This window comes from Rattus norvegicus, chromosome 15 (genome assembly GCF_021556685.1).
Source record: "Rattus norvegicus strain SHRSP/BbbUtx chromosome 15, alternate assembly SHRSP_T2T, whole genome shotgun sequence".
Lineage (NCBI taxonomy): Eukaryota > Metazoa > Chordata > Mammalia > Rodentia > Muridae > Rattus > Rattus norvegicus.
In genome coordinates this window covers 105,092,501-105,106,296 of record NC_141548.1, presented here as the reverse complement: position 1 = coordinate 105,106,296, position 13,796 = coordinate 105,092,501, and the positions used below count along the sequence as shown (strand labels likewise).

The 13,796-nt window shown below is 41.2% G+C and overlaps 1 protein-coding gene, 1 long non-coding RNA gene and 1 other non-coding gene across 6 annotated transcripts in view; 2 read left to right on the top strand and 1 right to left on the bottom strand.

The window, feature by feature from the left end:
• The window catches only part of Clybl (citramalyl-CoA lyase), a 223,492-nt gene that overhangs the window by 11,099 nt on the left and 198,597 nt on the right, over positions 1-13,796 (bottom strand). For all 4 annotated transcript variants that reach the window (XM_087585907.1, XM_087585908.1, XM_087585909.1 and 1 more), the window contains 2 exon segments: positions 12,809-12,976; positions 8,030-8,154 (listed from right to left, as the gene is read on the bottom strand). In XM_087585907.1, coding sequence (XP_087442033.1) covers positions 8,030-8,154; positions 12,809-12,976 — 293 coding nt within the window.
• The window catches only part of LOC120097095 (uncharacterized), an 85,447-nt gene that overhangs the window by 58,303 nt on the left and 13,348 nt on the right, over positions 1-13,796 (top strand). Inside the window, exons 2-3 of the long non-coding RNA XR_015639101.1 lie at positions 11,661-11,700; positions 12,549-12,674. This is a non-coding gene — a long non-coding RNA (uncharacterized LOC120097095). The remainder of the gene's footprint in view (positions 1-11,660; positions 11,701-12,548; positions 12,675-13,796) is intronic.
• On the top strand, positions 3,912-4,015 carry LOC120097198 (U6 spliceosomal RNA). Its single transcript, XR_015639243.1, has one exon. It is a non-coding gene; the product is annotated as a U6 spliceosomal RNA (small nuclear RNA).

Sequence of the window (13,796 nt, the reverse complement as noted above, 5' to 3'; positions counted from 1 at the left end):
CTTGGAGGCAAGGACCTTTACCCCCTGAGCTGTCTGTCTCCCTGGCATGGCCAACGAGAGAATGGCAATGGAGAACACAAATCTAACTGGGTTAGATTTCAGAGTGGCTTTAACCTTTTGAGAGGCATTAGCATTGATAATAGCAGTAAAGGTAGATACATACTGAACTCCCTGTCTCCCCTAAACCTCCACAGGTTGTAAACACAATTGTCTTTTTAAGAAACTAGATTTAATGGTGGGAGTGTTGGGAGGGGAACACCCATAAGGAAGGGGAGGGGGGAGGGGGATGTTTGCCCGGAAACCGGGAAAGGGAATAACACTCGAAATGTATATAAGAAATACTCAAGTTAATAATAAAAAAAAAAAAAAAAAAAAAAAAAAAAAAAAAGAAACTAGATTTAAGGCCTCAGTGGTTAAGAGTACTGGCTGCTTTTCCAGAGGTCATGGGTTCAACTCACAGCACCCACAGGGCAGCTCACAACTGTCTATAACTGTCCCTTCTTCTGGTGTGCAGACATAATGCAGACAAAATAACCATACACATAAAACAAATAAATAAGAATTTAAAAAAAGAAAAGAAACTAGATTCGGGAGTGCTATCTGACAAAGACAAATAGGTTTTCAATAATTTAGAAAGGTAGAGAAAATGCTCACTAAATGTCCAGAATCAGAACAAATGGTCAGAAGTGTCTACAAAAACTGGGTGAATTTGCAGAATGTGAAAAGGGAGAAGTCAGAGGATAAGGAAGGGATAGTGCTCACAATTAATTTTGTAAAGAGGAAGCATAAAATTACTTAGCTCTCACTCTATCCAACAAATGAAAGACACGTACGTGTCATTCTCAGTAAGATTAACTCACAGCTTTGGAGGACACCAGGTTGGAAATGTTGACTCAAATGAACAGGAGAGCTGAGGTGAACCTCTGAGATTCTCTTGATCTGTGACCAGTCTGTGCAGATAGAGGTCTCAGTGGACCAGAGCCATCTTTACAAAGTGTAAGGGAGACTCAATTTCTGTTTAAAAAGCTGTCCTCTGAGCCTCTGATAGGCAGGTAACGAGAGTTACCTCAAAAATACTCAGGAGAATGACCCAACAGGAGACAGGCCTTTGTTCCAAATACTTTGGATCAGGAAAATCAGGCAACACAAAAAGCTATTTACTTAGGGTTTCTCTGAGTTTCTAAATTTGCTGGGGAATTCAATCTTGTGGTTATAGTTCCTTAGTTGTTGTTTTTTTTCCTCAAAGTAGCTTTACTAAATGATTTGCACACCACAAAATTCACCCATTGTCAGTGCATAATTTGCTAGTGTTTCAGCAACTACATAGTGGCTATTCCATTTCTGCCTGATTCTCCTTCCCCCTTCTGTGTTTTTCTGGTGCAGGGATAGAGTACAGGGTCTCTCACACTATGTCCTCAGCATATGTGATTAAATGCATTAATATTTTTATTTAGTTTAGTACTTCATGTGAGCTGGAGAGATAACTCATTTGACAGAAAGCCTATCTAGTAAACAGGAAACCTGGGTTCAGTCCTTAGTACCACATAAAACTAGGGCTGCTGGTAAACTCCTGAAATCCCAGCCTGGAGCTGGAGGCGAGGACCAGAAATCATCCTGGGTACTGACTGAGTAGCCATCTAATCAACCAAACAGTATTCCCTGTCAAACATAAGCTGCAGTTGCTGATGGAAAGCCCAACAGTAAATGCCATATTACCCCAATGTCTAGTCAATCAAGCGGCCTTCTGGGGCAGGGTGGATGGACAAGGTCAGGACAGGACTAGGAATGAAGGGGTTGAAACACGTGGGATCCGATGGCAGGGAAGTGGGGGGTGAACACCCAGAGGCTGCTCCTTCTTTCCTTGTTATTTTTTGTTCAAGATCAGATGTGTGCCTGTGTATACATCTGATCTACCCCTATTCAGATTTGATTATAATGGAAATGCTTTTAAAAAAAGATCTTATCTGGCGGCTGAGGAGATGGCTCAGTGGGTGAAGTCTTTCTGCACTCCCATGAAGAACTGAATTCCATGCATGTAAAAAGCTGGGTGCCATAGGCAGTGGTACATGTCTGCACCACAAGTGCTGGGAAAATGGAGCTGGGAGGACCCAGGGTTCTGCTGGTCAGCTAGTCTAGCTCGTCTAGCTCCAGTGAAAGAACATGTCTCAAAAGTAAGGTAGACGGGGAGAGAGGCAGACGTCCCATACTGATCCCTCACTTTACCTGCGTACACGACAGCATGCACACCAGCACAAGGCCCAAACACAGACGCACGTCACACTCACAAACACAAAGTTAAAAAAGAATCCTATACAGTCTGTTATTTGTGTATTTACTGTTATCCAGAAGAAACCGTACTTGTACTATTTTATTTAAGAATGGCAGTCACGGTTTTGTAACGACCCTGCATGTGAGTGATTTCCAAACCCTTTCTGGGGTTTTAGGTCTGACAACAAGACTTCTGGGATTTACCCAGCAACAAGAATAATATTTTTTTTAAAATTTTTTTTAGATGTAGGAGAAATGTAAAGCTATTTCGTTATACTACCTTTAAGAGTAGGTTTTGAAGCATCACAGTAAAGATGAAGCCAATAATTTAAAAAGTTACCAAACCTATGACTTATTTTTTTTAAAAATGAAAATATAAAAAAAAACAAACCAAACAAAAAATTCTCTTCTCCCTTAATACTAGACTCACTATTTGCCTCTAAAAACAACACAGTTATGAGCGGTAGGGAAAGCTCACAAACCATGCTTTAAATGCGTTTCTCTCTCATTCCTTTTTTTAAATTGCAATTTGGTGTGTATCACAAATCTGTCACAAAGTCTTCATTGGAGCCCTCGGATTTCCTAACGGCTGGGCTTTTCTCCGAGCTGATATAGCATACAGCAATGAAAACTCTGAACGAACAGGGACACAAAGAGGAAAAGGCAATTACCCGGAATCTCAGAAGTAGATCTCTGCCCAATCTTTCATTTTCACCCGGATTCACCGGGTGCTACTGGGTTGCTGCTGTTCAGAAATAGATGGGAAAGGCTGTGTGGGTGGTGGGATGGGTGGCTGGGCGTGAACGGGGACACACCGTCATCGCTTAGTGGCTCAACTCTTTCCGTTGACAAAGACAACAACCAAATCTTTAGATGGTTTGTTTGATCTCTGTGAAAGAGTGGCAGTGGGCTTTCTGGCGCTTGAGCGAGTGGGAAAAATATTTTTGGCTGCGGAGATTTTTCTCCAGAGTTTTCTCGGGGAGCCTTCGAGAGAGCCATCTGGATCCAGCAGTGTTTCTTTTTGTAAAGCTCCTCCGCACTTGGAAGCATAGGGGAAAGGTGCGGAGCTGGGAGCACACCTAAGAGAACCCGCTTGCCTCCTGTATTTGGAAGGGGCGACTTAGTACAGCTGGCAGTACGAGAGGAAAAGGAAAAGGAACCAACTCCTTTACACGTTAATAAGAGATCGCTTGTAATTGATGTTCCCCGCATAGGAAGTGTTTATTAATGTCAGCTCATTAGTCCACACTATGCCCCTTCATGAGTGAAACAGGAATGTTCCAGTTACGTGATACTTATCACGGTAACGTCACTACTGACCTTGTCTTGACCTTTATCACTGTTAATGGGACCTAGATCTTGAACGAACACTCCCCCCCCGCCCCAGAGTTCAGTCAGCTTGCGAAGCTGTAATGAATGAAAACTGCTAAAAATGTTCAAACAAAATCCTTCCAAATCCACATGAAGCACTCAGGGCAATGATGGGATTAAAAAGAGATTGCCTGGAAAACGAAGTCAAACTCAGGTTTGTAGCCAGATACAGCAGAAACCTCATCATAAATGATATGTACATATCTGCTATCCCGTCATACCCTTCACACTGGAACGAAGTGGTAACTCTTAGGTTAAGATTTCCTGTGACTGTGCTTCCTTGAGCAGCACATATGCTGACATTGGAAAGATACCGAGATTAGCTTTGCCCTTCTGCAAAGATGGCATGCAAGTTCACGAAGAATTCCATGTTTAGACATGTTGGGGGAAAAAAGATTTTCTTCCATTAGTGATCATTTCTAGAAAGCAACAAGCTATTACTCGAGCTGTTACCGTCTAACAAGCGATGAAGGGGGGGGGGGAACCTTAGCAGTAACATCATAATTCAGACGTGAAAAGTACACAGGGTCAAATATGCTTTTATATAATATATTAATACATATTTTACAGGTACTAAGTTCTGTGTAATTACAGTTTCTGTTGATCCCAACAGTAACTAATGACTTGAGAAGTTCCCACTGTAATTATCTGGTTTTTACATTATGTAAAATTCTTAGTGGATTAACAAAAAAAAAAAAAAGGAAAGGAAAACAAGAAAGCTATATTCCTTCACTACATTTCTTTTTTTTTTTTTTTTTTTTTTTGGTTCTTTTTTTCGGAGCTGGGGACCGAACCCAGGGCCTTGCGCTTCCTAGGCAAGCGCTCTACCACTGAGCTAAATCCCCAACCCTTATATTCCTTCACTAAGCAAACACTAAATCCAGTTCTGAAATGGAGAATTTCTAGATATTATAAACTCTTCATGATGAACAGAAAAAGATATATAAATGATAAATGGGTTCATTTAAAAAATAATTTATACTTTTAAAGCAGATCATGTGAAAATGATTTATCCCAGCTAACGTATTTTACCAAGTGCAGTGGAAGAATTAGTGATTTGCAGACTGTATCTCAGAATACAGTTTTGCTAGGAGGAGGAGAGGATCTGTCTGGTTAGTAATGTTGGTTAAAATTATAAATATGTTGCTTCCTGGGAATTAAAACAGGAATAGGACTCATGCTGAATAACCTTTTGGTAACAGACTTTAATAAGAGAAACCAAGCTAAATTTCCAAACCTCAGCCTGCTGCTTTCGTTCTTATTAAAAGGGGATGGTGTGCCAGGTAAAACTGGTTATCTCTGGTACTTTTGAGTACCACTACCTGTCAAATGGCCATTGACTAGGTGAGTTATATCATTGTTCTTCTAGGGCAAATTGTTTTTCACATGTACTCATCCTAAGTGCATCAGACTTAATTTCCATGGAACTGCTAAGAGAAAAGACCACTGAATGATCAAAATCTGAGCCCCCACAACTCACCTGCTCCTGATATAAGCCTTCCTGCAGCTGTCACTTAGAGAGACGGGAAGAAAAGGTAGGCCCTTTCTCTATTGCCACTATCAGAAAACGTAAATGACCCGGTGTTAACTGCCAGCTCTGGCCACACTTCGGTCTCCAAGCAGAAAGGGTATAATTGAAGACGGGGGTGGGAGAAAAGCAAGACTACAACATAGTGCCTTCTTGGGCTGTTTCTACTTAAAGGAATTAATTAAATGAAATTTTCATCAGAGGAGAGGGACAGGGCCTCGGGGAAACTCATGAGCACCTCGCCAGGGTGCTAGCCACCCATTGTCCATCCTTGAGAGTCATCTGTGCTTTGGACAAAATATCCGGGAGTTCATATTTTTCATAAATGGTACTCAGTTGAACTAAGGCAGATGAAATGTTTATTGGAAGTATGTTATACTTCCTACCACCGAGAGCTTATTTATAGGAGATCTCTGCCAAAATAACCCACACACTATTTAAGCCACACGAGGCCCTCAAGACCCAAGGCACCTACCTGCAGTCCCAATGTTTGAGGCCAGACAGTTTATAGGCACAGTGAAAGAATCATGCTAACTGGATAAAATAACCATATGTCCCCACCGGAGGCTCCATTACTTGAGTCATTTAAGCCTCGCTGGACAAAAAGCACCAGGGCCATTTGCTGTTGGAATCAAACCTCCACAAAGTGGACAGGAAAGAAATGACCTAATAGGTAATGCCGTCTTCTGTGTCAGGAAAAGCTGGCCCGCCACACTATTGTGAAAGCTTACGCCCCAATTATACCCCAACAACAAGAGGGGCACTTCTTATTCGGAGAATGAAAAGGGGAAAAATCCCAGATTTAACATTTATATCACCATTATCAAAGGCCTGGGCAGTTTTCCTAGGAATAATATTTTCAAGATACAATGGAAAAAAATGTGTTGGGGTAGGGGGTAGAGGGGCTTGTAGTCTTTATTCAGGAACTTAAGAGGAAGGAAGGCAGTGTTTCTGGTCTGATTTTTGTTTGGGAGGTGTTGAAATTGGGGGTAACCTCTTCCATCTGCTCACAAGGCCAGGTATTTACCTTCAGTATGTTTCAGTGTGAAGCCTTGTGCTTCTTTCCACACTGGATCTGTCTGCCATCTCGGGGGAGCACACACCGCCTCAGTTTACTGCCTTGATGTGTTCATTGCTTGCACAGTCAGCTGGTATAAGGCAGAATTGAGGGAAAGGATACATTTTGTGTGTGTGTATGTGTGTGTGTGTCTTGTGGGTGTGTGTATGTGGGTGTATGCATGTATATGTGTCTGTATGTATGTGTGTATGGTGTGGTGTGTGTGTATGTGTGTATATGTGTAAGTGTGTATATATGTAAGTGTATGTGTGTGTGTATGTGGGTGTATGTGTATATGTGTAAGTGTGTGTGTGGTATGTTGTGTGTGTATGTGTGTGTGTTTCAGAATACATACAGGTGTGTGGGAAGGAAATGATGACGTTCGCATGTGTCAGTTAAAGAGGGCACAGCTTTTCTTTCTAGGTAAATGTGTTCATTTACTGGCAAAACTTCATTTGGGATTGAAGTAAAGAAACAAACGTGAAATACAATTACAATTTAAAATTATGTTTCTGTGAAATGCATAGTTTTCTGATGGCCAGCTTTGACATGAAATGAAAAAAACCATATCTTCATAAATTTGTTATAGTCTAAATGGGATCTCTCCTGTGTAGATATTTTGCCTTCGGACATTAAATGTGTATTCGTACAAAGGTCAGTCTGTGTGTGGGGGAGGGGGGAGGGAGAGGGAAAGGGAGGTGGGTATGCCTGGTCAGGGTTGAGGACAGGCATCTATAGGGAATGACCTACTTAATGTTGTTACTCATTTGTACAAGTCTTGGGATTTCCAGGTGTCCTTGCTGCCAGGGATCATGTAAAGGGCACGTCTCACATGGGTGTCACAGGTCCACCACTGAAAACCCAGCCTTGCTTCTTCTCCGATGCGTTTTTATTTATTTATTTTCACAAGGGTGAGTAATCAACATTCAGGACCTCACTACTGATCTTTTAGCATCCTTCCTCTCCTAAGTAATTCTGAGTGGAAGGCGTGACAACTCCGGGACAGATTTATAAAAGCAACTTCCCCCCACCCCTCTGAAAAAGAGGCAAACGGTATTATTGCAAATAACCTTTAAGATAATTAACTAACAATGCTGCAACTAGCATAAAATCTTCCTTCAGGCGACACCTAATTTAAGTGTTACTGGCACGAAGTGGAGACAGATTGTGCATTACCACCGCAATATTTACATAGCAGAAACCCACAGAGCGGGAAACGCCAGGCTCAATGAAGCACTAAATTAGAACAACCGTACTCAGTGTTAATTTGCCTTCCATTCTTTTCCAAATCTCAGGTCCAGAAATCAGAACAAATCCATCTACAGCCTCCCACTTCTAAATGACTAAACCAGAGGAGATGTTAGTACTTTTTCTTTTACAACCCCCCCACACCACCCCCCAATTAAAATAACTTGAGATTTATTTCTTCTCTCCACGAGAACCATGTGGTCAAACTGTGATTATTTCGTTACAACGCGCTCCCACTTTGATCTGAAATTATTCTCGGGCAAGCGCTGCATCGAAGACGACACAGCAGAGCCTAAAAAGGCTTTTGCTTTTTCTAAGACTGCCAATACAGCTTATGAAAAAAGATAAATAAAATGAGACAGAGTAACCAATTAGTGAGATATTTAGGGAAAGGAATAGTCGTCTACCTTCAGCGATTTTCTCATTGATAAATTTTGTTTCCGTTCCACATTTACCATCTCTCCCGCCAAATGCGATGAGTTTTCCTTAAGCCATTCTTATCCGTACTATTTTTTAAACTCCAGCACCACTCGAGGTATTATTAACAAAACATTTACCTTTCCCAACTGCTGGTGTTCTTTGAAGGCAGCAATCAGCTCTTCAGCCCACCGAATTTTTTCCGGGGTTGGAGTAAACTGTTCCTGTACCACGGCAATCTGGTTAGGGTGGATCACCTGTTTACCTGCAAAGAGGGAAACCACACGGGAGGCTCGGGGACAGACCAGATGCGCCCAGCTGGGGACATCCCTGGATGCTTCATAGAGTGGGTGCTGAGGAACTAAACGGTACAAAGCAAAACCTACAATCAGACATGCTTTTCCAGAAAACCACACGAGAACAAACACAAGTATGGGAGTTACTGCACTTCCGCTCAGCTCGGAAAAGCACCCATCTTTAGTTACAGGTGGCTGGATGAGGCAGCTCGTTAAAACAACTACTTTGCTTGGATTTTAACTGGAGAATGTCTGCAAGTTATCTGTTACTTTGAGTTAAAGGTAGAGTGAAATTGAATGAGAGTTCTCTCAAATTGTGTAAGCTGTCTAGTGCTTGTTTGAGGGAGAGCTGTGTGGCTTCCTATAGCCCCTATACCAGTGACAGTCGAAGTTCAGCTCACAGCAGATGTTATGACCACATCAATACCAAACACTGCCTTACAGTGATATATTTCATTTTCTTTTTGAGTATGTTACTGTAAACATGTCAATTTTAATGAAAATACATATAGAGTTGTAAACTAAAAGGCAGACTTAAATACTGTGGCATCCAGATTACTCTATTTCACAGTTTTTAAATAAAAAGATTACAGGAAAATATATCCATTCTAAAATATATCTGCATCTCCCCTTTCTTCCTATAGTATGAGAGTTATTTGTCTTCAAATGATAAGAAATTGTATCTTTGTAGAAATACCTTCAAAAATCTTTGATTTTTTTTTTTGAAGTTAAAGGGTTTTAAATAAAGGCACCATCCATATACAAGCCTCAAAGGATTCTATGTAATTATAATACTCTAATAATAATGATGATAATAAACCAATTTAACAGTTGGGAAGTATGGTATCTAATCAGGTCATTAATAAAATGCAATATAATTTAATGTCATAATGATGAGATTAAATTGCATTACATGATAAAGTTATGAACATAAATTGACTCTTTAAAACTGATGTACACTTAATGGCTGCTAACTATATTTGTTGTCCCTTCAATTTGCTTTGCTTTTTTAAACAGTTGCTTCAAATTTTAACACTGTATGTTATAGCCCACATGTTTTTTTATAAACTACAGTAGTTTTTTTTGTTGTTGTTGTTGTTTTTTTTTTTTATAAACTACTGTCTGTTGAACAGATAAAGGACCAACGTAAAAATAGTAAAACAGGGATTTTCTTTTTCTAGTGGTTCAAGAAAAGAAGTTTAGGTAAATAGATAATATTCTCTTTAAACCTTGGCATAAGTAAAAATTCTGTGTTATCATTTTAGGCTTGCTTGTTAGCATGGTAGAAAAATGTTATGAATCTATATACATAAAGGCATTTCGAACTATTTGAAGACTGATTTTTAGAGTCAACTAACAGAGCTACAAACGTGAACTCCTTCCAAATAATAGGTATTGATTCCGCATTTAATTATTTTAATAGTTGTAATAATATTATTTAAGAAGCTCGTCCATCCGTGCCCAGCAGTCATTTCCTAAATTGTTAGCCCTGGATTTCATAATTTATGTACATAATTTACGTCACTGTGCAAAAAGGCGGATTTCACGGGAACTTCTGGATACAGGCTCTGTAATGTGAGCAGCAAATGTAAGTACTTAGCTGGGTTCTTGGGAAGCCTCCCGAGTGCTCGTAAGCACCCACATTTCAGTAAGAGGCCATGTTGTGTGGTGCGGTCTTGAAATCTATGCGCACTTTCATGCCAAGGAGTCTTTTGACATTCTGTGTACATTCCAGTGACTGTATAATGGGCTTTAATGCCATGTGGGACACACGCAAATATTTTATCCACAAGAGTTCTTATTGACAAGTTACTAAGAGGGTGCAAAATTGGACGGCATTAAAATTTATGACCGTGAGATCCTTTTTTTTTTTTTTTTACAGGACCACTTGATATATCTTGCTTTTAAATCAATACCTGTCAAGCTTTTTAGGCAACTGTATGAGGGCATCATTTTTGTCTTGTACAAAAGCCTGCAAAGATACACGAAGACCAATATTGCTCTATATTCATAATCTTGTCTCACAGCCTGTAGTGCTGTGGAAACCGTAACGGCTAAGGCGGTGGGAAAAGCTTTCTCCCACATTTTAGTTCCGGTCTCTTTTTATTATTTACAAAAATCCTAAAGTTAACGTATACAGGGATTGGGGTTGATGTTAAATCTATCAGTGTGAGTGGGGACCCCACGCAAGAAAGACAGCAAAAACAAAACTACAGCCCACTGTTTGGTGTGATGGTAGATTTGTTTTTTGAGGGAGGAAAAAAGGGGGAGAAATTATATGATTTTGTTCTAAGGCTTTACGAATATGTGTACATTAAAATTTCCATGCTGAAGTACTGACAGCCCTTGCCCTGATCCAGTCTTTAGCTATGAATAACGGGACACTTTTGCTGATTTTAAGCCCTCCGACCACCTGCTCCAGGCAGGTATCATACAGTTGGTGATGATATTCTGCCTTCTCCCCTAGCAACCCCGCCCCAGCCCCCACCATGTTCTACTGCTTCTTGCCCTCTCTCGTGCAAGGCTTAAGGTGTCACAATTAAGTTCCAAACGTTAGTACCGTAGGATCATGAGAGGCATAAAATACTCAGTGAGAGCAGGCGTTAAAACACAGGATACAAAGTCTCACATCTTTTGATCACTTGTATGTGTATGTGTGTGTGTGTGTGTGTGTGTGTGTGTGTGTGTGTGTGTGTGTGTGTGTGTGTAGAAATATAGTTGGGGAAACAAAGACCTCTCAAAATCAGTACGTATGTATGGAGTGTGACCCCCGCCAGCTTACAGCTTCTGCCACATGGAGGCACAATGGGCGCTGTGCCCTCAGTGCCTCCCTGTACCCCGGCTCCCATCTTCCTGTGATTTAATACTCCCCGTTGGGCAGAAACAATACAATAGTGCCAGGTCTGTGGGTTCTTCGTGCTGGGTTAGGCACAGTCTAGTCATTTAAACCGAATTTGAAATAGCTTGTCTTCTGAGACTGAATTGAGGACAAATTCAATTCAATCCTGTATCTTGAGAAAACTTTGAGCCCCAGAGGAATCTGGGGCGGGGTTGGGGGCAGGGGGGGACACCAAACCAAGAACATGAAGGGCTGGTGACTAAGCCTGGCAGCCAGTGCCACATAGTGTAGGCCAACAACATCAGTCTTTATTAGATAGATTTCATGGGGCTTTTGCTCCCAACTTTTCCATTCGGGCCACATCCTAACTGGCCACAGGAAGGAGGCAATACCACCACCCCCTACTGACTAGCAGGAGGCTTCCTTTCTCTCTCAGTCCCTAGTAAATATAAGGAGAAAGCACGAAGAGTTCGGATCATTAAAACACATTTCTGTGTGTGGAAATCATGTCTCTAAGTTTAAAAATTAAGAGGTTCAGGTTCATGCCAGTGCTCTGTTATATATGAAAGACAACGTCAGGTTTATTCAATTCTAAGATAACTATGTTATGGCTGAAGTCTTTCCGTTTTGTTTCAGGATAAGACATCCTCCACCAACACACGTTTTTCATTTTAAGGTAATTTGGGAGACTTTTAGTTAAAACCTGACTAGGTATAGTATCAAAATACTTTATAAAAGAGATAGCAGCTCCTTCCTTCCCTCCTTCCTTCCTTCCTTTCCTCCCTCCCTCCCTCCCTCCCTCCTTTCCCTCCTTCCCTTCTTCCCTCCCTCCCTCCCTCTTCCTGCTTGATACATTTATAGTTAGCAATCTTAGCACTTTTATCATATCATAAGAATCAATGTGAGTGTGTGTGTGAGGGGGGGGAGGGAGAGAGAGAAGGAGGGAGAGAGGGAGAGAATGAGAATACAGGAATACAGGAGCATGTATGTATACACAACCACACAGGACCATTTATGCATAAGATTCTATTAAGGTTTTCAAAAGACAGAATTCCATTGCAAAAAAACTTGATTTTCAGTTTCCTTGAACTCATGGGGACAGAGTGATGAGCAGTGGTGACTGTCAGCTGACTGCCTCTACCTACCCCATACAAACCTGTGAGGGACCCACTGTCTCCGGTGCCAGCCGGTACCCACAGGTGCCAGCAGGTAGGTACATAGACCCTTACTGGGAGACACAGGAGGAAAGAGGGACTTACTGTGGCCAAATGATTTTTAAAAATATTCACGAGGAAAAAAATCACAGGCAATATTGATTAAAAACTGATTAATACTTTATCTATTTTAGGAACATTTTCTTATATTCCACCAATCTAAATTCTGATCGTTTTTCACTCTCAAACCCTGCCATACTTGATCTCATTCTTCCCCTGGGACCAGATCGAATTATACCAATGTACTTAAAAAGACAGAAAAAGAAGTGTAAAGAAAGAAATTCAGTCAAATATTTTGTTTGATTTGCAGAGACCACCACCACTGCCAAAAACAACAAGAAAACACCCCAAAACAAAAAAACAAACAAAAAAAGAAAAAGAAAAAAGGAGTAAGAAGAAAAGAAGGAGAGAGAAAACCGGCCCCCACAAAACCCAGGTAACAATCATCAGGTGCCCTCTGCTCTGTGCAGCCTTCTCATGTAACTGGGCATGGGGTGCATAGCCATCTTTATTTTCTGCAATGCCTGCTAATGTACACACTGCTCTTTAAGACAGCACCAGGAGTCATACCAGTGAAGCCCATGGCGGCTGCTTCTCTAGACTGTCTGAGAAGTCCATCTTCATCCCGGAAGTCGATGTATACAAGATCTATGGCTTGTAGGCCAAAGGCCTTTGCCGTGACGACAATCTTCTGTCGGGCATAGAGGATGTCTTGGGTGTCCTTGTTGCTTGTTGCACCTAATAGTGAGTTGCACATAGAAAAGTGAGGCTTTAAGGTTGGAAACCAAACCCAGACATCTACTATAGAAACCAGGTTCTAAAGATATGTATATCTCCCTGGAAACAGTTTCCCAGGAAAGCAATTATTCCAATACAGAGGAAAAAGTGTTGAATGGCATATATGTCTAGTGGTCTGGTACAGTTTTCAATGCAATCACTTGTACTTGCGTTCGGGAGACAGAAGTGGGTCACAGGGCCCCTAACAGATTTTCCTCCATTGTGTAAGCACTTGGAGAGTGTCAGCCCAAAGGCAATGCTACAAGTGTCCAGGAAGCTGCATGTAGGGGGTGAGGGGAATAGCTCACTTCTAAGGAATGGCATTGTGACATCTGTCCTCAAAGACGTCCTGATCCAGTGCTTTGAGGTTTGTTGGTTGGAGCATGGGGAAAATAAGGAAGACCCTCATTTTGGGAGAGGCAAAAAGTGCCTGAATGCCTTCTGTAATACACTTAGCTGTGGGACACACGACTGTCTCCTGGGAAGACTTAAATTGTATTAAAAGAAAATTTTCTTTTTCACCCTGAGGGGAGGGAGTGTGTCAGTGTTTAAATTTGGGCTTCGATACCCATTGCTCAGGAAAAGTGTCCCTAGCCCACTGGGATGTGGTTCTGAAAACACTTTCTGTAACCTTGGCCTTTAGTCTCCAACCACAGAAACAACCGGATGAGGACTCAAGGAATATCAGCAGGGCCAGTAAATATTTAACAATAAATACCCTGAAATATATACTAAGGTGAATTTATAATCTATCTTAAAAATGTTTCTACATTTAATGTAG